Genomic DNA, 22,348 nt, shown 5'->3' on the forward strand with positions numbered 1-22,348 from the left:
CGCACCTGCAGATAGCCCCAACAGTCCCATAGTAGTGCATCCAACGGCACAAGGAAGGGCTAGGGGAAGGAGGGCTCGGCATGCTGCTCAGTGGCAGAGGGCTTGCTTACCATGCACAAGGCTCCTGGTTCCATCCTCAGCACCACCAAAACAAGATTAAGAAAAAAACTCAGCCATATACAAGGCAGCCCAGGATTCCCATCCTATCAGGAACAATATAACCATAGCCTGATGATTCTGGACTCCTGCCTCAGTCTTTGTGACATTCTATTTTGAAAAACCCCAGTTTCACCCAGCATTGTAGCACACACCAGTAATCCCAGCACCCAGGAGGCTGAGGCAGAAGGATCAAGAGTTTAAGGCAAGCCGGGCGTTGGTGGCGCACACCTTTAATCCCAGCACTTGGGAGGCAGAGGCAGGTGGATCTCTGTGAGTTCGAGGCCAGCCTAGTCTACAGAGCGAGTTCCAGGACAGCTTCCAAAACAATAGAGAAACCCTGCCTCGAAAAACCAAAAAGAAAAAAAAAAAAGAGTCTAAGGTTGCCTGAGGCTGTATAGCCAGATTCTGTCTCAAAAGCCTAAACAACAAAAGGAAAGAAAAGACACAGTTTGCAAAGGTTTAGGTTTCTAAGTAACTGCCATAATCTTAGTAGCAGCATTTATCTAGAATTTTCCACATTGCAGCCACAGAACTGAACATTTCTCTCAAACAATTGTGTTCAACCCTCACCCTCTGAGGTCCAGTTCATCATTACTGTATTGCTATTATACCGATGGGGAAAATAGAGGTGCAACTTGCCGAAGATCACACAGATGAAAAATAGGTGTCCGTAGCACTGACTTCTCAAGTGCCCAGTTTTCCTGAAGCCAACAGTGTCAGGTTTGAATTTCTAGGATTCGATGACAGGGAAGGAAGTTCTGGGATTTGGAGACTTTTCTGGAGCTTGATGCTTGTGAGCTTTTAAGGTTTTTATAAAAGATTTGGCAGCTGCATTTCCTTGTTGGCACAGACCTGCTCCCTCCAACCACTGCTTCACATAGACCAGCCTCGATAGATCTCTCCTCATAAAGCATGGTCAAGGCTTCCAGCATTTGGTGCTCTGGCACCCTGAAGAGCTTAGAGTTCCAGGTATCCAAATGCATGCCCGCCGAAACCTCTTTGCAAGACTGGCTTCAGTCCTGAGGAAGAGAAAGTTAGAAATACATTTATTCACATGATGCTAATCTATTGGTCAATACTCACCCTTTACGATTTCCCTCCTTTGCCCCCTTTTCTTTCTCCCCTGTTTTCTAATCCCCCCAACACACAAACAAAAAGAGAGAGACTTTCCTCAACTTAACTCACCTTTCTAGAAAAGACAAGAGTGGAACTGATGGCCTGGCTTTGTAAAGACAAGAGGGGAAAACAAGTGAATACAAAAAAAAAAAAAAAAAGACCTAAAAATACCAGCCAACAACAACAATAAAAAAAAAACCCTCAACCCTCCCTACCATTAGCTCAAAGCAAAACTTTCACTGGTTGGGGCGTCTAAGTTGGTGGGACATATCTAAGACCAAACATGGCCCGAGTGTGTGGTGGCTGGAAGCCGAGGGAGGTACCGAGGTGAGAGGGAGGTACAGAGGAGGGATGAGACCCTCTTTCTTTGGAGGTCTGCAGGGATCCTAGGAGCTTAACAGATGTGCCTGTGTGGGGGAGGGGGCGGGGGAGGGGTGAGGAATATACCTACCAGGGAGTCCTGGGCAGCTGACTGTAGGTATGCCTCAAAGTTAATGATCCCTGCTCCCAAAAAGTCCCTGTATCTTCTATGTGACTCAGACAGTTCTAGTTTCCTGCCCCAGCACCTGTTTCTGTCTCTTTCTGGAATAGGTGCTGGTTTTCTCAGAGTCCATGGCATGACCTGCTTCCTCCTTTAAATCCCTGTGACCATCTCCCCATTGCTGCCACTCTGTGAAAAAGACTGGCCAGAGAGGTGGCATGAAAAGTGAATGAGGGTTAGTGACACAAAGATTCCCAGGAGGCCACTTGAGTGGTGCCTTGGGTGTGGGAGGGCTGAAAGCCAGGGTCTTTGCAGAATATGGGCTGGAGGTCAGGCTGGCAGGGGCAGCATATCGTCTCCACCTTAACTCTATCTGCTCATGGAGGATTCTGGGGCAGAGAATCTGAAGGGCTGGGGCTTGAAGATGAATGGGGGTTTAAGTAGAATTTAATAGGTCAGGGAAAGTCCCCGGGGAAAGGGATCTTTGACAAAGACCTGGCGTAGGTGAGGAAGAGAGCCGTGGAGAGATCTGCAAAACTGGAGGGAAGGGCCAGTGAGAATGCCCTGAGGTGAGTGTACTGGATTTGGACAGCGTCAACAAGGAGTCTGGTGTGGTTGGAGTGAGGTGAGCGAGAGCAAGAGGAACAGGAGGTAAGGGCAGAGAGAACTAGTTATGTGATGCCTTTTACAACACGGTGAAGGTTTGGCTTTTCCTCTAAGTGGGGAAGAAGACATGGGGGAGCAAAGGAGGTTCATCGCTGTCAGGACTTACGAGGATCCCTTAGATTGTTGAATGTGAAATGGGGTGCTGGGACATAGGACAGGGGCCAAGCAGGAGGAATCTACCACAGTAGCCCAGGTGACTGGCACTTGTGCTGGTCCTGTTGGTAGAGTGGTAGTGAAAAGATGGATTTGGGATTTAAAAAAATGGTGCTAGAGATGGGGTCCATGCCCTTGCTAGGAAGTGATTTACCATTGAGCCGCAAAACACCCAGCCATTCTTTTAAAGACAAGGGCCACACTTGTAGCCTAGGCTGGTCTTGAATTCACTTATCCTCTTGCCTCAGCCTCCTGAGTGCTGGAATTACAGGTGTGCATCACCATATCCTGCTTGGGAAATGCTTTAGATAGATAACCTACAGGATTTGCTAAAGAACGAGACTCCAAAGCAAGATCAGGGCACAGTAGATACCTAAAATGGCCAGATAGGATGGAGTCCTGAGATTACTTACCACCTTGAACTTTCAGATGAGAAAAAAAAGAGAGAAAAGTTCTACCTTGTTTAAACCTGCATCATTTCATTATTATTCTGCTACTTGTAGATGAACATATTCCTTTCATGATCCTGGACACAGACTGGAGGAGAAGAGAGACTGTAGGGGCCAAGGATGGCCTTCCTGTTAGAGGTATTGTGAGGGCTAGATAAAAAGCATCCCCTGAACCTGGCATATGGCAGATGTGTGAATGAACATGCTGGTAGACTCTATTCCATTCGCATAGGAGGTGAGGGCTCAAAGGGAGAATGAAAGGAATTCTCGAGATGAAAGGAACGGATGGGGCAGCACTCTGGGAAGGGAGATGGTCTCAACAGAGATGAGGAAAGAAAGCGGGGAGAGGAAGCCACTGTGGGGTGCAAAGTGTCAAAACTAGCAAGAAGGGTAGGACTAGACAGTCTGTCAACATGCTCAATCAACTGGTTGCACACTGTCGTGGTCAAATGTGTACTGAGTGCAAGTTAGAAAAAAAACTAATCCTTTAAAAATTTCAATTTCCTATTTTGTGATTGATTTTTCCAATGGTGCCAAGTCCCTAAGAACACTGATACCCAATTGGGAATTTTAAGGGACAATCAAGGGTGTACTTGGCTAGTTTCATTATTCACAAAAAGGCTGTGAGGTGTGTGTGTGTAGGGGAGCAGGACACACGCAGTAACTGATGGCAGAGGTGTTTTGCTTTGGTCTAGGCTTTTAGGGGCTCTGGAAATTCATGGGGTCATGGAAGGTTAGGGAGAAGGTAAATCCATTTCCCAGAGGCCTAATCTTTTTATTGGCTGCCTGAATTCCGATTCTGTGTTCAACCAGTCAATAGTTCAGGCTCAGTCTATGCACCCCCGTCCACTCTAACCCACTTATTGGCTACCTTGGGCTTTCCTTCACATCACCTACACCACTATATTGGCTCTGCTTTCCTATCTTGCCTCTAAAGTCTCCGTCAGCTACATTCTCCAGTTTAGGCATCGGTTAATCCCATACTGGCACTGCCCTTTGAGATCTCACTCTGGCTCCCCATCTCTTTCTCGCCCCCACCTTCACTCCTCATATGCCCAAGGGCTCTTCCCCCTTACAGTCCCGCCTCCGTATATGCTCACACAATGTCTTCCAGCCTCCCAACAGTCTCTGTATTGGCTAGATCCACCCTGTTACCGCCCCCTTGAAGCCATAGTGCCCTCTTACAAGGCTCCCCATTGGCTCGTTGCAACCATTATCGTCATTCTGCCTCTACATCATTCGCGAGCAGTTCTCCATTGGCTGTTCTTTTTATCTTTCTTACGTCTCACCGCCTACGCAACCTGCGGATCTCCCACTTTTTGGACCTCTGGGTTCGCTCCCCGCTTCCCCCTTCGCCCATAGCCATTTCATCTTTCCGCCGCCCACCATGCCGCTCGCGCTTAGACTTTCTCACTAACTGCCATACTTCTGCTAGCTACATCTTCGCTCCCGCATTAACCCCACTCCGGCCTTTCCATTGATTCGGTGATCATCCCGCCTCCCACCCCGCCCACGCTCGGGCGTCCTCATTGGCCGCTAGCTTCTCCTGCTCGTCAGTCACTACCTACGTCACCCCCGCGTGGCCGTCCATTGGCTGTTGGCTGTACCTGTCTTCATCTCGCCGCCTACGCTCCACTGGAGCCCCACCCCCCCGCTCTGGCCTTCCCATTGGCTGCCCGCCTTTTCAGGCCCTGCCCCCGCCGGTCCCACCGCCGGTGCCGTCGGTGCCGCCGCCGCCGCCGCCGATATGGCGCGCACGGCCCCTGTGGAGCCACCGCTGCGGCACCCCGCACCCCCATCGCCGGCTGCGGGAGAGCCCCGCGCCTCGGTTGAGGCGGCGGTGGCCCCGCGGAGGGTGCTGTTCGCTGACGAGGCCCTGGGGCTGCCTCTGGCGCAGCTACGCCGCTACCGGCCGTGGGGCGGGCCCGGGGCGGGCAAGATGGCGGCGGCGACCGGGCAAGATGGCGGTGGCGGCGGGGCTGATGAGGACGATGATGGCGAGGAGGGGGATGAAGGGGAGGAGGAAGAGGAGGCTTTCCCTGATCCCTCGCCGCTGTGCCCCGTTCCCGCTGGCGGGGGGTTTTACTTGGTGCCCACATTTTCGTTGCCGCCCGCGCTGGGCCGTCTGGAGCGGTTGGGGCGCGTGATGGTGGAGCTGGAGGCGCTACTGCCGCCTCCTGGAGCGGTCCCCGGGGCTTCCGGGGTGTGGGTGCCTGGGGGGCGCCCGCCGGTGGTGCGCGGGTTGGTGCGCGTGCTGAACCGCTCCTTCGAGAAGGCGGTGCACGTGCGGGCCTCACACGACGGCTGGGCTTCCTTCTGCGACCACCCAGCGCGCTATGTCCCACGCAGCCCGCCTGGGGCAGGAGTGGGAGGAACAGGAGCAGGAGATCCCCTCCTGGATCCGGGTCTAGGTCTGGGCCCTGGCCAGATGTCTGCCTCCTCGCCCGACGACGGTGGCCGCACTGACCGTTTTGCCTTCCAGCTGCCCTTTGCTGAGGGCGCGGGTGATGGGGCGCGCCTCGACTTCGTGGTGCGCTATGAGACCCCCGAGGGCACTTTCTGGGCCAACAACCATGGCCGCAACTACACTGTCCTGCTGCGGATCGCACCCGCTCCCACACCCACTGATGCTGAAGGGCTGATCCAGCAGCAGCAGCTGCAGCAGCTGCAGCCACAGCCTGAGTGCCAGGGTCCTGTGGAGGCTGAGGCCAGGCAGCTGAAGAGCTGCATGAAGCCGGTGAGGCGCAGGTAATGTCTGCCAGCGCCACCTCCGCCAACACAGGGCTGAATGTAGAATGGAGGACAAGCACCCCATCCCAGGAGCCCAGCCCTCCAGGCCTGGTCTCAGGCCAGGGAGGAGGGTGCATTTGTTCAAAGAGTAGTGGAGGCCCATCGTGCTAGGGCACTGTTTTAAATACTGGGTATCATCCATTATTGAGTTCCACTGTAAAGCCCTGACCAAGACAGACACCTTCCCTGCCCTCAACCATCACGCAAGGCTCCTGTGGGAAACAGTATGAAAAAAGCAAACAAGCAGATAAGATAAATAGGGCTAAGGTTAGTGCTGAGAGGAAAAAAAATACAGTTAAGACTCTGGAGAGGGAGTGGCTGCTGTGGACGTGGTGTTGAGGGTGAGCTCTTCTGCTGAGTCCCAGACGGTGATAAAGAAGAGTTATGGAAGAGAGAATTGATAGAAAATGCAACAGGTAGGACTTTCCTAAGGAGGTGGCTCGGAGCGCTGAGTGGCATGGAGCAGGGACCTACAAGGAAGGGAGATGGAGGTAGTGGGAACAGCCAGCTCCAAAGTCCTGAGGTGGTTCTGAGTCTGGTACGAATGGCAGCGGCTTCGCTGGAGTGGAGAGAGCATGTGGTGTGCTGGTGTGGACGGAGGGTCTCCCAGTGTGGGCTGCGGAATCTGATTTCTATCTGACATAGCAGGAAGTCAGTTACAGACTTGGAGAAACTCGTGGAGGAAGTGGTGGTACTTGGCTTTTTGGTTTCAACCATTGCTGGCCTTGAAGTTTGTGTAAGCTTTTTTTTAACTGTTCTTCTCGTAGTCTGAGGCCTGCAGAGGTGAGGGGCCGAGGCCATATTCTCATTTGGAAGCATTGGCTTTGGCAGAGGCAGAAGCAGATGAGAGGTGGAACTGAAGCTCTTGTCTTTTTTTTTTTTTTTTTTTTTTTTTTTTTTTTGCGCACCTCCCGTAAACTTCAGGGGCTGGGAGAAAGAATCATCCAGGAGATGGAGATAATGCTTTTCCAGGTCTTCTTTCCCAGGGCTGCAAGTTTTTCACAGATAACAGCTAGCCTGATTCTTTCTGTGGTCATGTAGGTGAGGTGTCTCCTGGAGCCAGTTAGATTCTGCATGAAATGGATACACTTTCCTTCTGTGAGGACTGGACTTGGAAATGGGAATGGAGGTTGCTCTTCTGGCCATTGAAAGCTGCATGATGGAACAGGGTGTTGTGGGATCGGCTGGTTGTGGTAAGGGCTTACTTAGGTTGTGAATGGATCTCAAAGGTTTAGCTCTTAGCTGATGGACCTTGAAGTGTTAAGAACGTGGGACCTGCCATGAGATTTCCTGGGTTCAAAACCCAGGCCTCCTCTTTCTAGTGTTGTGACCTTAGTCAATTCTTAACTGCATTGTGCTGTAACTAAATATACCCTCATCTGTAAAATGTGCAATTATGGCACATACTGCACAGGATGAACAAAAGCACTCAGGGCTTAGCTTAGTTCAAAGTAGTGCCATAGTGATGCTAATTAGCATTAATATTTAGATACTCACATACAATCTGTGGATCCCCTTCCTGAACTCAGCTTTGTTGTGTGGTTCTGTCTCCGTTTCCCGTTTGCCAGAGAGGAATGGCATTAACATTGTGTGGTTGAATTGGATGCAGCAACTGTGGGCGAGGTAACTGAGGCACAGCTGTAGCTGTGAAAGGTACGGTGGTCAGCATTTACCGGTCTCTGGTAAGAGTCGTAGGTGCAGTCTCCTCTCATGGCCAGCTGAATGCGCTGTTTGTTGTAGGCGCTGCATCAATTCCTAGTTAATAGGGAAATGGGGCACTCAGAGAGACGATCCAGCTTGCTTAAAGTCACTCAGCTAGTGAATGGCGAGAGCACGGAGGAAATGTTAGGGACATTAGTTTAAAAACAAATTCTGGATTTCACTGTTGGTATTCTTAGCTCTTCATCTTTTCCCTCCTACATGTTATGTGTGCTTGATGTTTTATTGAGGTATACCACCATGGAGTGTACTGATCTTGAGTGCATGGCTCAGAAGATTTCCACATATGTTTGCACTTCCATAGCTACCACCCAGATTTAGAGACTGAGCAGCTCCAGTGCCCCCAGAATCGCCTTCATTTCACTCACTTCCCATCGCAGGTGGCAGTTGTGGGAGCCCTGTCTGTAAGATATGACAGTTTGGGTACTGAAGTTTGGTCATTTTCAAGAGTGGGAAAGGAAGGGAACAGACAAATCAAAACCTTGCCCGGCCAAGGTGGGTGGAGAGGGTGTTTTTCTTTTAAAAGACATGGGTGGTTTTAAGGAGAAATTGAAGTAGTTCATTTAGACAATTGTTTTGGTAGCTGGCCCCATGTTTGTGGCTCCCAGCGTGACTTGAGATATTATTTTAAGTGGGCAGATGGCTTTTTGATAGCTTCTTTATCTTTTGATCTCAGCTCTTGCAAAGGGGAGGCTGGTGTGCAAGATCAGTGATAAGGTTTTCTTTGTAGGTCGGTGGCTTTCTTGGCAAGTACATTTCAACTTGTTATTGTTGGAAGGCCTGTGTGCTGCTGCTGATTTGGAGCGCTGTTGAAGAACAGCTACCCCCTGTGATCTAGCCCTCTGGGGAAATGCTGGTGGACCTCAGGGGATACCCTTTTCTTATCTGTGGGAGGCCTGCTGTAGAAATGTTGGCTGCAAGCCCACTGTGCAGCTGGGCCTTGTCAGGTGGGGTCAGGGGAGATGTTTGGCAGCCATGAGGATATACTCCAGAGGCTCAAATGCCTGCTTTCCTTGGGTTGCAGGACCAGATTTTCCGTACCCATTAGGTTTAGAGATGATCCATCAACAAGCATTTTTTTTGGTAGGGTCTGTTATGTGTCGAGCACAAGCCTAGGAAGAAGAAAAGAAGATACAGACAGGTTCTAATATACCCAAGGGCTTGTGCTAGAGCCAGGTGGCAAGGCATATGTGAAGCCTTACCAAGTGACACATGGCTGAGCCCCTTTTCTTTGCTAGGCACCTTGCTGAGTATTATTGTATAGTCTCATTTATCCTAGACTGATTTCTGTGAGCTAGACTGCTTTTAATCCCTCTTTGCTGCATGAGTAAATCGCATTTGAGTCCTCAGTGCTAGGACTGGTAAGGGAAGGAGGCCTTCTGGTCCGTGTTGGCTTTATACTCTGAGGAGGTGTCCTAGCCCTCTTCAAAATAAAGATCAACGCAAGTCTGACTGGCCCCAAAACTCCTCACTGGTCTGCAGTCATCTAGTCTTGCTTTCTGCTGCCTTCTGTCCCTCCCGTTACTCCCCTTGCTTTGGGCTTTGACTCACACTGTCTGCTTTACCAGGAGTGTGTCCTGTACCTCTCAAATTCTCCTCATGCAGACCCCTCACTTCTAAGGGGTTCCTAGTTTTACTCCTAGCACTGGTCAGCACAGGCACGTCGTTAGAGACTGCCCAGAGCCTTACCCTAAGTTCAGGGTCGTCCTCCATCCTGCCTGGGGATCCTGCTCGTTCTTTGATCCGCCCTTGCTCTTTCATAGGACCCTTTCAAGCATTCTCTACCTCCAGACTTTGCCTTTTGCTTCCTCAAACATGATAGAAACCGCCACAATGGAACTCCCTGTCACTTAGAGCCCCCAACTCTGAACATTGACACTCACATTGTCCCCATTTTAGGCTCGCCCCTGTTCTTTGCTCCAGAGCTTCAGTTCTTGCCATTTGCTCTAAAATCTGAACTCATGAGGCTCGCTTCTGTGCTGTTAGGTGTTTTTCCTGTCCCTCTCACCTGATCCTCTGTGTTGAGCTTTCCTCAGGCCAGAGCCTCTGTCTTACTTACCCACCCTCCTCGCCCTCTGCTTCTGGTCAGTACCTGATCGTCACCCTTGTCCCCTTCAGCAGAAGAGTCACCAGCACTTACTGCCCCCACTCACTTCACATGTTTGTTAGTGCCAGGGTATGGCCAGGCTGAGCAGGCTTTTCATTCATTCTTGAAATGCTGACTACCCCTACTTAGGTCACCTCTGGCCCTGGACTTGGGGCCACTCTCTGCCAGTTTTGCTCGAAATCTCTGGCCCTTTTCTTTCTCCTTGTTCTTTCAGCCTCAGTTACCAACCTCGGTGTCACTGCTTGGTTGAATCTTTAGGCTTCTCAGGCTTAACTGTCTCCCATACAGTGCTCCCGAACAGCCCCTCGCTTGTTTTCTAAGCATCCTTAAACCCTTGCTGACTCTGGTATGTTCCAGGGCCTAGTGTTCTAGCATGCTCCTTCCTTTTCTAAAGGCTCTGCCTTCAGTCTGTAGTGAGACCTTTAGCAGGGGATTATTGGGTGACCGCACTGCTAGACTGTAAGCTCCGTGAGGGGTAGGGACATGCTCTGCATTGGGGACCACTGTATTCTCACAGGCCTGCCGTGGTGCATGGCACTTAGTAGGTGCTCAATAAATATTTGTTGAAATAATGAGTTTGAGTATTTTTTCAAATGTCTCCACATCAAATTCTAAATTTCCTAGTTGGGTCTGCTCACCAGTGCGTCTCCTGTCACTATCCTGAAGCACAGCAAGGCCTCTGGGGTTTTTAGGTATACCTGTAAGTGAATGGATAGCTGAGTTGGCAGCCTGAGGGAAAGGAGAACAATTAGAATGGAAACAGGGTGGGTTAGGGGTCATCTGAGTTGTCTGGAGAGAGGAGTTCATGTGAAAGTGAGTCCCTTTGTTTCACAGAAAGCTGGTAGGGCGCTGTGGCTGCGGCTGCACACCTAAGCGGTAGAGCAGCCCCTGAGCCTATGCAGTCCTGCTAGTGCTCCAGTTTGGAACTGCAGGCCTGGACTAGCCGATAGGGCCTCCCTGCTGGCCATGGCTGGGCAAGTGGCTTTCCGTTTCAGAGCCTCAGTTTCTTTCAGTGGGAATCCAGAAGGAATTAGTTTAAAGCACTTTATTGGTGCTTTTCATGGTTCCCCACGCTAGTCAACAACTCACTGAAGGATTACTGTCATCTCTTTATAGAGGAGAAGACTGGGCACAAGAGGTTAGGTAATGTGTCCCAGATCACACAGCTGGTATTCTAGTAGAGCTGTGATTATTCTGGCCATTTAGTGAGATGCAAAATCAGTTTGTTAGCTTCCAACAAACGTTGAAAAATGGTGTAGGAAATAGCAGTCCATTATGACATGCAGTACAGGTAAGTATTGTTTTGAAGAGCAACCGTGTCAGTTCTCAGCGTGTCTGTGTGTATTTACTCGTGTGGATATGCTGGGTTATGAGGTAGAATGGTTTTCTCACCCTGGGCTGTGACCATAGAAGTGTCAGTGAGCTGCAAGAAGCCTGATGCATGGTAAGTTGCTCCTCAGTGCCCAAATCCTAGAGTTGAGGCTGACACTTTTTGGAGATGGCAAGGCAGTGTCCTACATAACTTGCTGGTTTTCATAGCCTCCTTACCCCATCCCCTCATCGACACTCACCCACCCCTGCCCCAAAGCACATGGCTTAGGGTAAGCAGAATTCCAAGTATCTTGGAGCAGCTTTCTGAAGCCAACTACCCCCTCCCCCCATAGCATCGTCAGGTTGTCTCCATGGGGGCTGGGCTCTGCTGTGTTTCCCTTTGGGGTTCAGTACATGACCCACTTTGGGCAAGTAAAGTTCTTTGAAACTTGGAGTGCTGGGAGTGCTCACATAGGACCCAGATGATGATAGTGGCAGTGATATGACAGTCTGCTTTACATTCTCTTTGGGGCTTGTTAGCCTTCATTTCCTCATTCATCCTTTCTCCCTGGCAACTCATCCTTGTGTTTTGTCTCGGCTGGCCTGGCCTGGGGCCATTGCCATCACTTTCTGAGGTCTCATCCCCTGGACTCCAGGTAACTGTCTGAAGTCAAGCAGCCATTGAGTTTCTCAATGGCAGGAAGACTTTTCATACCCAGTATAGTAGAGTAAGTAGTCCATTCTAGGTAAGATGGATTTGACTCGTGTTCACAGGCACCCAAACAAGGCATTCCAAGACAACCCCAGCAGTGTGTGTCCTGGCCCACTGTATTCGCTGCCATTGAGAGGATGCCACATGGCATTTGTGGGACTGGTGCCAAAAGAGCAGGTTTTATTCTTGAAAGTTGACAGGGACACTGCAGGTACAATTTTGTTCTTACTCCCTCCTCATTTTTCTAAGAACTGTTACTTGCACTCACTCCCTTGCTTTCCTCATTCTAATTGCAGTCACAGCCACCTCCCAAGTTTTACTGTGAAAGACAGTTCAGTTCAAAAGTTTAATACACACATACACACACACAGACACACACACACCCTGCCTACCGTTTGAGACAGTGTCTTTAAAGGGGACCAGTTTTGGATATTATCAGTATGGAGTGTAGTTAATGGTTGTAGGCACAGTTCCTCCAATCTTAGTTTCTACATTTGGAAGAAGGAGAGGTTGCTGTTTTGAAGGATACGTGTAAGATTTTCAAATGGCTTTGAAGAAGGCCCACAGTAGAGGAGGTGAGGTGTAATTTCTCCTGCCTCCTGCTTTTCTTCCCAGCTCCTTGAGGTTGGGAAAACAACTTGTTTGCTTCTGCTGACTTGGCAGATAATGGTTTGGGCTGATATTTAGATGGCTTCATCAGTGGGAGAGGTATGGCGACTGAAGAACTTGTTTTGCAATTTGTTTTTCTTCATCTGCCTAGAAATATCTTTTCTGCTATTGGTTACTGCTCGAGTTCTCTTCTCATTTACTTCTATGATGTAACAGAAGCCTGGTTGTCATGCATGTCAGAATTTAGCCAGATTACAGGGATTGCTTGTATGGGCCCGGCTCTAGGAAGACAAGCTGGCTTTCCGTCCAGTTGGGAGTGTCCGTGGAGGGCTTTCCTTTGGAAGATCCCAACACAATGATTCAAGAACAAAAACAAAGGAAGCTATCTCTGCCAGGTAGAGTCATACAGCTGTAGATCCAAAGGCCTGCACTTTACACGTGCTGGAGACTGGCTCAGGACTATCGTGGTTTTTCCTGAGTCTTCTCATCTGTGTTGTGGGGAAGTTTCTGGCTGGGCTCCCAAAGTCACCTGCCCCAGGCTCTCTACTATTCAGTCTGACATACCTCTAGTGGCACAAATGAGTCCTAGACTATGGAGGAAGACTGGGTACCCCTTACAAAGTTTCTAGACCAGAGGCCCTTTATTAGTTAACGCTCCTTCCTCCGTAGTGCTGATGACGTTCCTATAGCAGCTCTCTGGTAGTAATCTAGCCATATGTGCCATGAAACTGGAGAAATGGTGAATCCGCGGGTGATGGGCAGGTGGAAAAACTGTCTTCCTGAAATCGAGGGAGGGAGGGAGTGTCTGTCATTGGTTCTTCCCTCTAGTTGGAGATAGGCCTGGAGATTGGGTTGGGTATAATCACAGGGTCTCTTATCCAAACAGCATCAGCTTGTTGGTTAAAAATCTGGGTTTTGATCCTGCCTGTGTAACCTTGAGTCATCTCCTTAGCCTCCGCTTTATCATCCACAGGATGGGGATAGCAGAACTGCTCCACTTCAGAGGACTCATAAGTACCTCTCTCTCAGTACATGTGATGCATGTAGACCATTGACCATTGTGCATAGGCCTGCTACTGGCATTGTTTCTGTGAAGATAATTTTGATTAGACATTTGATTGGGTATTTTCTCAGTTGCAACTTTTTTCATAAGTGTCAACAGTGCCCTGTTACCTCTTAGGAAGAAAAGGTTGTGATTGTTTTAGTTCCCCTCAGGTCTCTGAATCCTGTTATCACTGCTCTGGTAATCATTGCTTCCTCCGTTTGTCTAATTTGTGAACATTTGATACTTACATGTAAGAAGAAGAACACTGATTGCTCCATGATTGAGTTCCATTCCTGATGGGATCTGGCTGAAATACTTGGCCTATGCTACTCAGGGCTTGCTGGCAGAGGAGCAATTAGACCAATAGATTTCTCCCATTGATTTAGCCACTGTTCTGTGCCAGGCCAGATATCATCTGGTTTTCTATCCTTTCTCTTGACTTCTTATGCTCCCTATGTTGCATACAAGGATGTGATGGGTCCTGGCAGCTGGTATGGGGACCAAGGAGGGGAGGAGTAGAGGACACAGGCCTTTCTGACTCCCTTTCCATTCATCTCCATTTCTCTTCCTTCTTCACCTCTGCTGCTTCCTGTGTCACCTACTCTCTTTTTGCCTGCCTTTCCCTTAAAATGGCTTCTGTGATAGCCAGTAACTGACCCTAAATAAATGATCTCAAACTGCCCATTGGTATTTGGTTCGTAACCATAAAATAAAGGAAACAAGCTAGCTACTTAGTAGGAAGGGAATGGCTATAAAGATAATGTCAAGGCCATTTGATAGGAGCACAAAGCTGCTGTTTTTCAATGTTTGCAAAAGTCTATAATGTTGTTTCTTACTGTTTAATGGACAAAGCCAGCTGTGAAAGCATGTTTGCAGAATCTAAATGGTTTCAAGGGATATCTGGAATGAAATTTTCCAAACAGTAACAGAGGTTGCCTCTGGCTCATATGTGATTGTTTTTTTTCTCTTGCATCCTCATGCTTTTCTGTATTTTGCAAGATTTCTACAATGAGCATATAGGACTTTTATGATCAAGGGATTTAAAAGCAGTGGAAGAGAAGATAGCAAGTGTTAGGTTAAGATGGGTCACCACAGAGGCACAGAAGGTGCCCAGGGGTGGCAGAACTGTCCTCTCAGGGTGTCATATTTATATGCTGTCTCGTCTACCCCACAGGCCTCTTGAGGAAGAGCTGAGGATGAAGAGCATGGATGATAATGCCCTTGCGGGTAAGCATCTGGCAGGCTTTGAGAGTTCTAGCCTCCTTCAATACCTTAATTATTTTTTCATGATGCTTGGGATGGAACCCAGGGCCTGTGTGTGCTAGGCAAATGCTGTGCCACTGAGCTATGTCATCTAACCTTTCTAGTGGCCTTTTACCGTTTCTTTCTTTCTTGTTTCTTTCTATAAAAAAGAAAAGGTTACAGTCCTTTGACTGCCACAAAAAGCTTCCAATGCAGACTTCCAGTTAGTTCCATAGATGAGCAGGGTTAGGTTGCTTGTCGACCTGTCTTGCTTCAACATTGCCCTTCTCTTCTCTGGCAGAACATCCTGATGTTCATGAGTCACTGGGTCCTCTGGTGGCCCCCACCCCTCTCCGTCCATGGCCCCAGATGACACTTCGGGTAAGCAGGTCCTTGTAACTTTGGTGTGAGTAGCCTGATAGGTAGTTCCCAGTGTGACCTCCACTGGACCTAGTGGTGGAACTGACACACTCTTGTCCATCCTAGAAAGTGGGGGTGGAGGTGGGAGTGAAGGCGCAAAGCACTCGCTTGGCCTTACTTGTTAATTAGCAAACATCTAGGGAATATTTGTTGTGTGCTACAGAAACTGGAAACCTAACACAAATGACATTTCTATGGGAATTACACATGGGAAGAGACATAATGAAATAACAGATCAAATATATGGTATTTTAGAAGAAGATGAGTGCTTAGGGAAATGGAGGGAGGGAGGGAAAGAGAGGAGAGGAGGAGAGAGAGAGAGAGGGAGGGAGGGAAAGAGGAGAGGAGAGAGAGAGAGAGAGGGAGGGAGGGAAAGAGAGGAGAGGAGAGAGGGAGGGAGGGAGAGAGAGGGAGGGAAAGAGGAGAGGAGAGAGAGAGAGAGAGGGAGGGAGGGAAAGAGGAGAGGAGAGAGAGGGAGGGAAAGAGAGGAGAGGAGAGAGAGAGAGGGAGGGAGGGAAAGAGGAGAGGAGAGAGAGAGAGAGAGGGAGGGAGGGAGAGAGGAGAGGAGAGAGAGAGAGAGGGAGGGAGGGAGAGAGAGAGAGGGAGGGAGGGAAAGAGAGGAGAGGAGAGAGAGGGAGGGAGGGAGAGAGAGAGGGAGGGAGGGAAAGAGGAGAGGAGAGAGAGAGAGAGGGAGGGAGGGAAAGAGAGGAGAGGAGAGAGAGAGGGAGGGAGGGAAAGAGGAGAGAGAGAGAGAGAGGGAGGGAGGGAGGGAGAGAGAGAGAGAAAGAGGGAGGGAGGGAAAGAGGAGAGGAGAGAGAGAGAGGGAGGGAGGGGAGGATGGAGGGGAGGATGGAGGAGGGAGGAATGGAGGGAGGGGCCTGAGAAATGAGGCTTGAGGGTCATTTGGAGGTGAGAGAATGAACCCCATGACAAACTGGGAGGAGAGCATCCAGGCAAGTGCGAAGTTACTAAGGGGTCTTTGACTACTGTATGTTAGGAATAAGAAGAGAGCCAGGCAGTGGTGGTGCACAGTTTTAATCCCCACACTTGGGAGGCAGAAGCAGGTGGCTCTGAGTTCGAGGCCAGCCTGGTCTCTAAGAGCAACTCTCAGGCCAGTAAGGACTACACAGAGAAGCCCTGTCTTGAAAAACAAAAACCAAACCAAAACAACAACAACAAAGAAGCCTGTTGTGGTGGGCGCAGAGTGAAGGGGGGTGTGTGGAGAGGTGAGGCGTGAAGAAGTGAGGGATGAGGTCAGGGGAAGGAGCAGGGCACAGACTGGGTGGGGCCATGGGGACCAAGGTGAGGACTTAGGTGTTTTTACTCTTAGTGATGAGGAAACAAGGGAGGGGTGGGATCTGCTGTGGAACGCTGTTGGAGGAGGGGGAGAAGCAGGGTCACCAGGCAACAGGAAGCTGGTGAACCAGGATGCTGTTGGCAGGGGAGGAGGAGACATTTAAAATGTGTGTGTTTTAACTTGTGTTTACAAAAACTTAAAAGTAAAAGTATATATAACAGTAAGGAGACGAGTATAATGAGGCCGCATCACCCAGCTTCCACACATATTGGCACGTGTCTGTTCCTTCCCATTTCCTATGGAATTATTTTGGGAAAAAATCCAGATAACATTAAATTCATGAATGGTGTAGTTTGTTTCTCAGAAAAATAACCATTGAATAAAACAAAACAAAACAAGAACCCCCAAATGATCCTGCCATGATCACATCTCTAAAAATTAACAGTATTCATTAATGATTGGGTTAGTGATAAAATTTCCTTATAAATATTCCCAGGACCTTCCTTCCTTCCTTCCTTCCTTCCTTCCTTCCTTCCTTCCTTCCTTCCTTCCTTCCTTCCTTCCTTCCTTCCTTCCTTCCTTCCTTCCTTCCTTCCTTCCTTCCTTCCTTCCTTCCTTCCTTCCTTCCTTCCTTCCTTCCTTCCTTCCTTCCTATCTTTCCTATTTTTGTTTTTTTGAGAAAGTTACTCTGTGTGGCCTGGCTGTCCTGGAACTCACTCTATAGTCCAGGCTGACCTCAGGATCCACCTGCCTCCTAAACTGCCCAGCTGATACATTGTATCTCATCTTGATATGTCTCTTCACTTTTTGTTATCCCGAAGTTTCTATATTGCAGTTTGTTTATTAAACCCTGTTGGTCATGTAGAATTCACACAGTCTGGGTTTGGCTGATTACATTCAGGGGAAAACACATTTTTTAATTCTATTTAACGATTTTAAATTAGAGTTATTTATTTATCACCCCCCCCCGTGTGTGTGTGTGTGTGTGTGTGTGTGTGTGTGTGTGTGTGTTTTCTCCTTCTATCGTGGGGCCTGAGAATCAGACTCAGGCTGTCAGACTTAGTGGCAAGTGCCCTTACCTCCTGAGCTTTCTCACTTACCATGACCTTCTTACTCTATTTTCATTAACCCATTACTCCTATTTAGTTTAGTGTTTTATTAAATTACATTTACCAAACCATTAATTTTGCTAAATATATTTGTTAAATGTTGTCTAGCATTATGAAATTGACCTAAACAGAACTCATTCTATTAAGTTCTATTAAATTCTACCATTCTACTTTTATTGGCTGGGCTTTTTCTTTAAAGAAAATTATTACACATTTATTCACTCATGGATTCAAAGTGTATTTGTTGCCTCTGAATCCATTGCATTTGTTTATTTTGATGTACCTTACATTGAAGTACCTCTGGCCATGAGTAGTTTTGTTTTTTTTTATTTCTTCTTGTCTCTTTTTACCTGTTAGCACTTCCTATTACTCTGTGAGCCTCATCTCACATCTTGCTATGATAATATATCATGGTCTTGTACTTTGCCTACTGCAAACCTGGAGAACGTGGTTTCATTAAGAAGCCTTGGTTCCTTTCTTTTTTTTCTTATTTAACTTTATTTTATGTGCATTGGTGTGAAGGTGTTAGATCCCCTGGAACTGGAGCTACAGACAATTGTAAGCTGCCATGTGGGCTCTGGGAATTGAACCCGGGTCCTCTGGAAGAACAGCCAGTGCTCTTAACTGCTGAGCCATCTCTTGGTTCCTTTCAGTGGAGAATCATGTCTAAAGATGCAGATGGGGGTTCAGTAGGACTGTTGCTACTAGACTGAGAATTAGGAAGTAAATATTAACTTTTTAGTGTGTGTGTGTGTGTGTGTGTGTGTGTGTCAGAATACAAGTTGCAGGAATTGGCTCTTTCCTTTCCAACACATGGGTCCTGGGGATCAAACTCAGGTCATCATGCTTGGCAGAGAGTTCTGTTAGCCTCTGAGCCATCCTACCAGCCCATAAATCAATATTTTTAAAAGAGAAAACCCATCATGAATTCATTTGTTACTGACAGTCATTCACTGAGTGCAGATGCCCAGTGAATCTCTTAGCATTATCACCTGCAAAAAGAGGTCTCTTTGTACTCGCCCGAACCTTGCCCTATGCATATACTTGATCAAGTCTTTGGCAGTTAGAGAATTACAGGGGGTTCTTTGACATATTTTTGCCTGGAAAACTCTAGGGCCTGGGTGTGGGCTGTTACCAACTCTTATTGTCTCTTATTGTTCCCTCTTCTCCTTTATTCCATTCCCATTCTCACCCCACATACAATGGAAACAGGTTTCTGAAGCTACAGTGACCAACAACCCTCGCGAAGAAGGTGACATCTCCAGAAGCAATCCTCCTGTGGCTTTTACAGAAGTCCTCCAGACACCAGCCATCAGGATTCCTCCATCTACCCGTGGCCTGCGTGGCCCCCCGAGGGACCAGGCCTCAGGGCCCGATGCAAGTGATCGAGCCACTGGGCCCTTCCTGGAACCCAGTCAGCACCAGGTGGAGGCCGCGTGGGAAAGTGGAGTGGGTCGGAAGGCCCCCACGGCAGGGGCTGTGACGGATGAGCCCGCTCGGGGTCTGGAGATTGTGAGTGGGTTGGAGGAATTGCTTGGTGAAGACACCATTGACCAGGAGTTGGAGCAGCTCTACCTGTCTCACCTGAGCCGCTTGCGGGCTGTGGCATCAGGGGCTGGCGGGGAGGGCTCTACAGATGGGGGGATGTCCCCCAGCCATCCCCTGGGCGCACTCACGGACCGTGACCTGATCTTGAAGTGGCCTGGCCCTGAGAGGGCCCTGAACAGTGCCCTGGCCGAGGAGATCACGCTGCACTATGCGCGCCTGGGATGTGGCGTGGAGCTCATCAAGGACACTGAAGACCCTGATGAAGAGGGGGAGGGCGAAGAGGAGCTCTCCATCACTCCCTCTAGCCCTGAGGGAGACAGCCCAAAGGAATCACCTCCAGAAATTGTCTCTGGGGCACGCTCTGTGGTAGCTATGGGAGATGTGTGGCTCCCATGGGCTGAGGGCTCTGGATGTGACAGCCCTGTGGTTCTGGGAACACAGGGACAGTTTACTGAGAATCCAGAGAAAGGGATGGACAAGGACATCAACTCTTTGCACATGAATAGGCCCATAGTTGGGGTGGCCAGGTCCCCAGAGGAGGCTGGGACACAAACCCCAATGGAGGTTCCTACTGAGTGGGCAGGCAGCTTGATACCTATTTCTGATAAAGAGCCGGCTGCACCAGTTCTGCCAGAGCAGAGTCCTCCAGGGACTGAAGTCTCTCTGTCTAGTGTAGCCAACCCTCATGCGACCTCCCAGGACGAAGAGGGCAGAAGCCTAAATCTTGAGTCCCCAGAGAGCTCTCCCATGCCAGCAGCCCCGGCAGAATGTGTATGTGGATTGTCTCCTCAGCTTCGGGGACCCTTGACCCAGACTCTCGGTGTCCTGGCTGGGCTAGTTGTGGTTCCTGTGGCTTTGAACAGTGGTATGTCCCTTCTGGTGCTTGTGCTGTGCCTCTCTCTGGCCTGGTTCTCGTAGGTGCTGCCTGCGTAGGGGCAGCAGATTTTCTCCTCTTTGGGGTCTGAAGATATACAGTCCCTTTATCACCCCGAAGAGTTGAGATGAGATCTGTGGCCTGCTAGTGAGGAACTTTCTCTGAGCTCTCTAGTCAGCACCAGGCTTCCTGCAGTAGTACTTGTAGAGTGAAAAAAAAAATGGTGGATGGTGTGAGAAATTTTAGAATGGAACCAGGCATGCCCCCCCACCCACCCCCCCAAGCCTGTATTTATTTTTGTATAATTCTCTGGATGAGGGAGAGTGGTCATGAGCTGGTCTTGGGGCACAATTACCCAGAGATATATTTATTAACAGCCAATCTGTGCAACCTGCTGGAGCTTTATTTTAATTTAATTTATATAGAGTACCTATTATTATATGCCACAATAGAGCTCTATGAGAAATGATGTGTCTTGCTGTGCTGGTCTCCTGTTTGGGCCTGAGTGTATAGAGTATATTCTGGGGAATGACTATGGTCCTTGGGAGCGGAGATGGCCATGGCCATGCCTACTGCTGCCTCCTCAATGTGTTCTTGAGGATCTGTATCTCTTTGCCTTGTGGTCCTAACCTAATATATGTGGTCCTTTGGTCGTGCACATTGTGTCTGTGGGAGCTTGTGTCTGTGTCTATGGGTGGTTGTGCTGGGGGCCAAGGGGAAGAATATTGGCCACATGAAGTTTTGGTGGTAGTCACGTGGCTGCAGTCAGCTGTAAATATGATTAGCCACAAGGTTTTGGGGTTACTGAAAAAGAAAACCAGCTTTTGACACCAGCAGGGAGACCCCTCAAACCCCAAAATGGGGAAGGCCCCAGAAAGGAATTAATGTACTGTGAAAAATTTGTATCAGATTTGTTGTCCACAGACATTGCATTTCTACTCCGAACAGGAAACTCAGAAGCTTTAAAAGAAAAGGTTAGATACATTTATTGCATGCAAATAAAAACTCTTGGCGTAGCAAAATCAAACACAATTTATTTACTTCCCTTTGCAGCAAAACTTTTAAAACAGCAATGGTTTTGGTGGTTTATTCATTTCTTTAGCAGAGTCTCAGAATGGCTGAGAGCTCACTGTCCTGCTGATGCAGCCTCCTAGCATGGGGTTATAGATGAGTGTCAGCATATGTGCCTTGTGGTACCACAAAACTTCTTAAAAGAATTATTGTAGCAGCTTTCTCCATTCTTTTCTATTCTGTCAATAACCCTATGCCTTTTTGAAATAGCCCCAATCTGTATTTTTCCCAGCAATTTACAAAAAATGGTGCTGCTGTTATAGCAACAGTTAAGCCCCAGATCTTTCTCCATTCTTTTCTATTCTGTCAATACCCCGTGCCTATCTGAAACAGCCCCAATCTGTTTTTTCCCAGCAATTTTAAAATTGCTGCTGCTGTTACAGCAACAGTTAGGCCTCAGATCTCATCTTACATGGCCTCCCGGCAGCATTTGACAGTTGATCATCTCTGTTCCCAGCCTTTTCTTCACTTGGTTTATAGGATGCCACATTCTTCTCCCTTCTCACTGGCTAGTCTAAAACTGCCCATCAAGCTGATTTGCCCAGGAAATGACCATTGAATTAACCATGAAGGAACAAACGTGTATATAAAGAAACAGAGAGACCCATGGCTACTGTCTGGCTTAGCTTCGCAGGTGTTGACTGAGCACCTCTGCTCTGTGGACACCAAGTTAGGACCTCACAGTTCTGTGGGGGTGAGAGTACAGAGAAGAAGTCTCTGTACGGCGTGCACTGGCAGTGTTACGGGATGGGAAAGCCCGGTACAGGTGCTCAGCCTAGTCGGGAACTCTGGAAATCTTGGAGGATCTACTACGTGGTCTGAGTTCCCCAAAGTGAGGAAGAGTCCGGCAGACAGTGAAGGGGAGGAGAGGACTTGCCAGATGGAATAGCATGGAAGGAAAAAAAACACAGCCAATGAGAAATTCAACACATCTGTTTTTCAAGCATTATAATTTTTATACAGCTTCTCTGTGGCCCCACTTGGTCTTGAATGACCATCCTCCTGCTTTAGCCTTCCAGGTGTTGAGCTTACAGCATTAATTACTATGCCCGGCCTCAAGAAGGCATTTTGACTTCTCAAGTAACAATGTCCATGGCTTAGGGTTTCTATTGCTGTGATGGAAACACCATGATCACAAACAATTTTGGGGAGGAAAGGGTTTATTTCAGCTTACACTTCCACAGTATATTACATCACTGAGGGCAATCAGGACAGGAACTCAAACAGGGCAGATCCCGGAGTCGGCAACTGATGCAGAGGCCATGGAGGGATGCTGCTCACTGGCTTGCTTCCTCTGGCTTGCTCACCCTGCTTTCTTATAGAACCCAGGACCACGGGCCCAGAGATGACACCACCCACAATGGAATGGGCCCTCCCACGTTAGTCACTAATTAAGAAAATGACTTACAGCTGGATCTCATGGAGGCATTTTCTCAATTGATGTTCCCTCCTTTCAGATGACTCTAGTTT

The 22,348-nt window shown here is 48.6% G+C and overlaps 1 protein-coding gene and 1 long non-coding RNA gene across 2 annotated transcripts; one reads left to right on the forward strand and one right to left on the reverse strand.

The window, feature by feature from the left end:
* Window positions 1-617: 617 nt before the first annotated feature.
* Window positions 618-1,410, reverse strand: LOC121135252. Its single transcript, XR_005872447.1, has 2 exons — window positions 1,345-1,410; window positions 618-1,178 (listed from the first exon to the last, which is right to left on the reverse strand). It is a non-coding gene; the product is annotated as an uncharacterized LOC121135252 (long non-coding RNA).
* A 2,840-nt stretch (window positions 1,411-4,250) lies between these two features.
* On the forward strand, window positions 4,251-20,465 carry Ppp1r3f (protein phosphatase 1 regulatory subunit 3F). The gene is made up of 4 exons (XM_005085087.4): window positions 4,251-5,772; window positions 14,492-14,544; window positions 14,861-14,940; window positions 18,598-20,465. The coding sequence occupies exons 1-4, from the start codon at window positions 4,772-4,774 to the stop codon at window positions 19,849-19,851; spliced, it is 2,388 nt and encodes a 795-aa protein (XP_005085144.1). The 5' UTR covers window positions 4,251-4,771; the 3' UTR covers window positions 19,852-20,465.
* The last annotated feature ends 1,883 nt before the right edge of the window (window positions 20,466-22,348 follow it).

This window comes from Mesocricetus auratus, unplaced genomic scaffold (assembly GCF_017639785.1).
Source record: "Mesocricetus auratus isolate SY011 unplaced genomic scaffold, BCM_Maur_2.0 Super-Scaffold_100033, whole genome shotgun sequence".
In the NCBI taxonomy this organism is placed as follows: domain Eukaryota; kingdom Metazoa; phylum Chordata; class Mammalia; order Rodentia; family Cricetidae; genus Mesocricetus; species Mesocricetus auratus.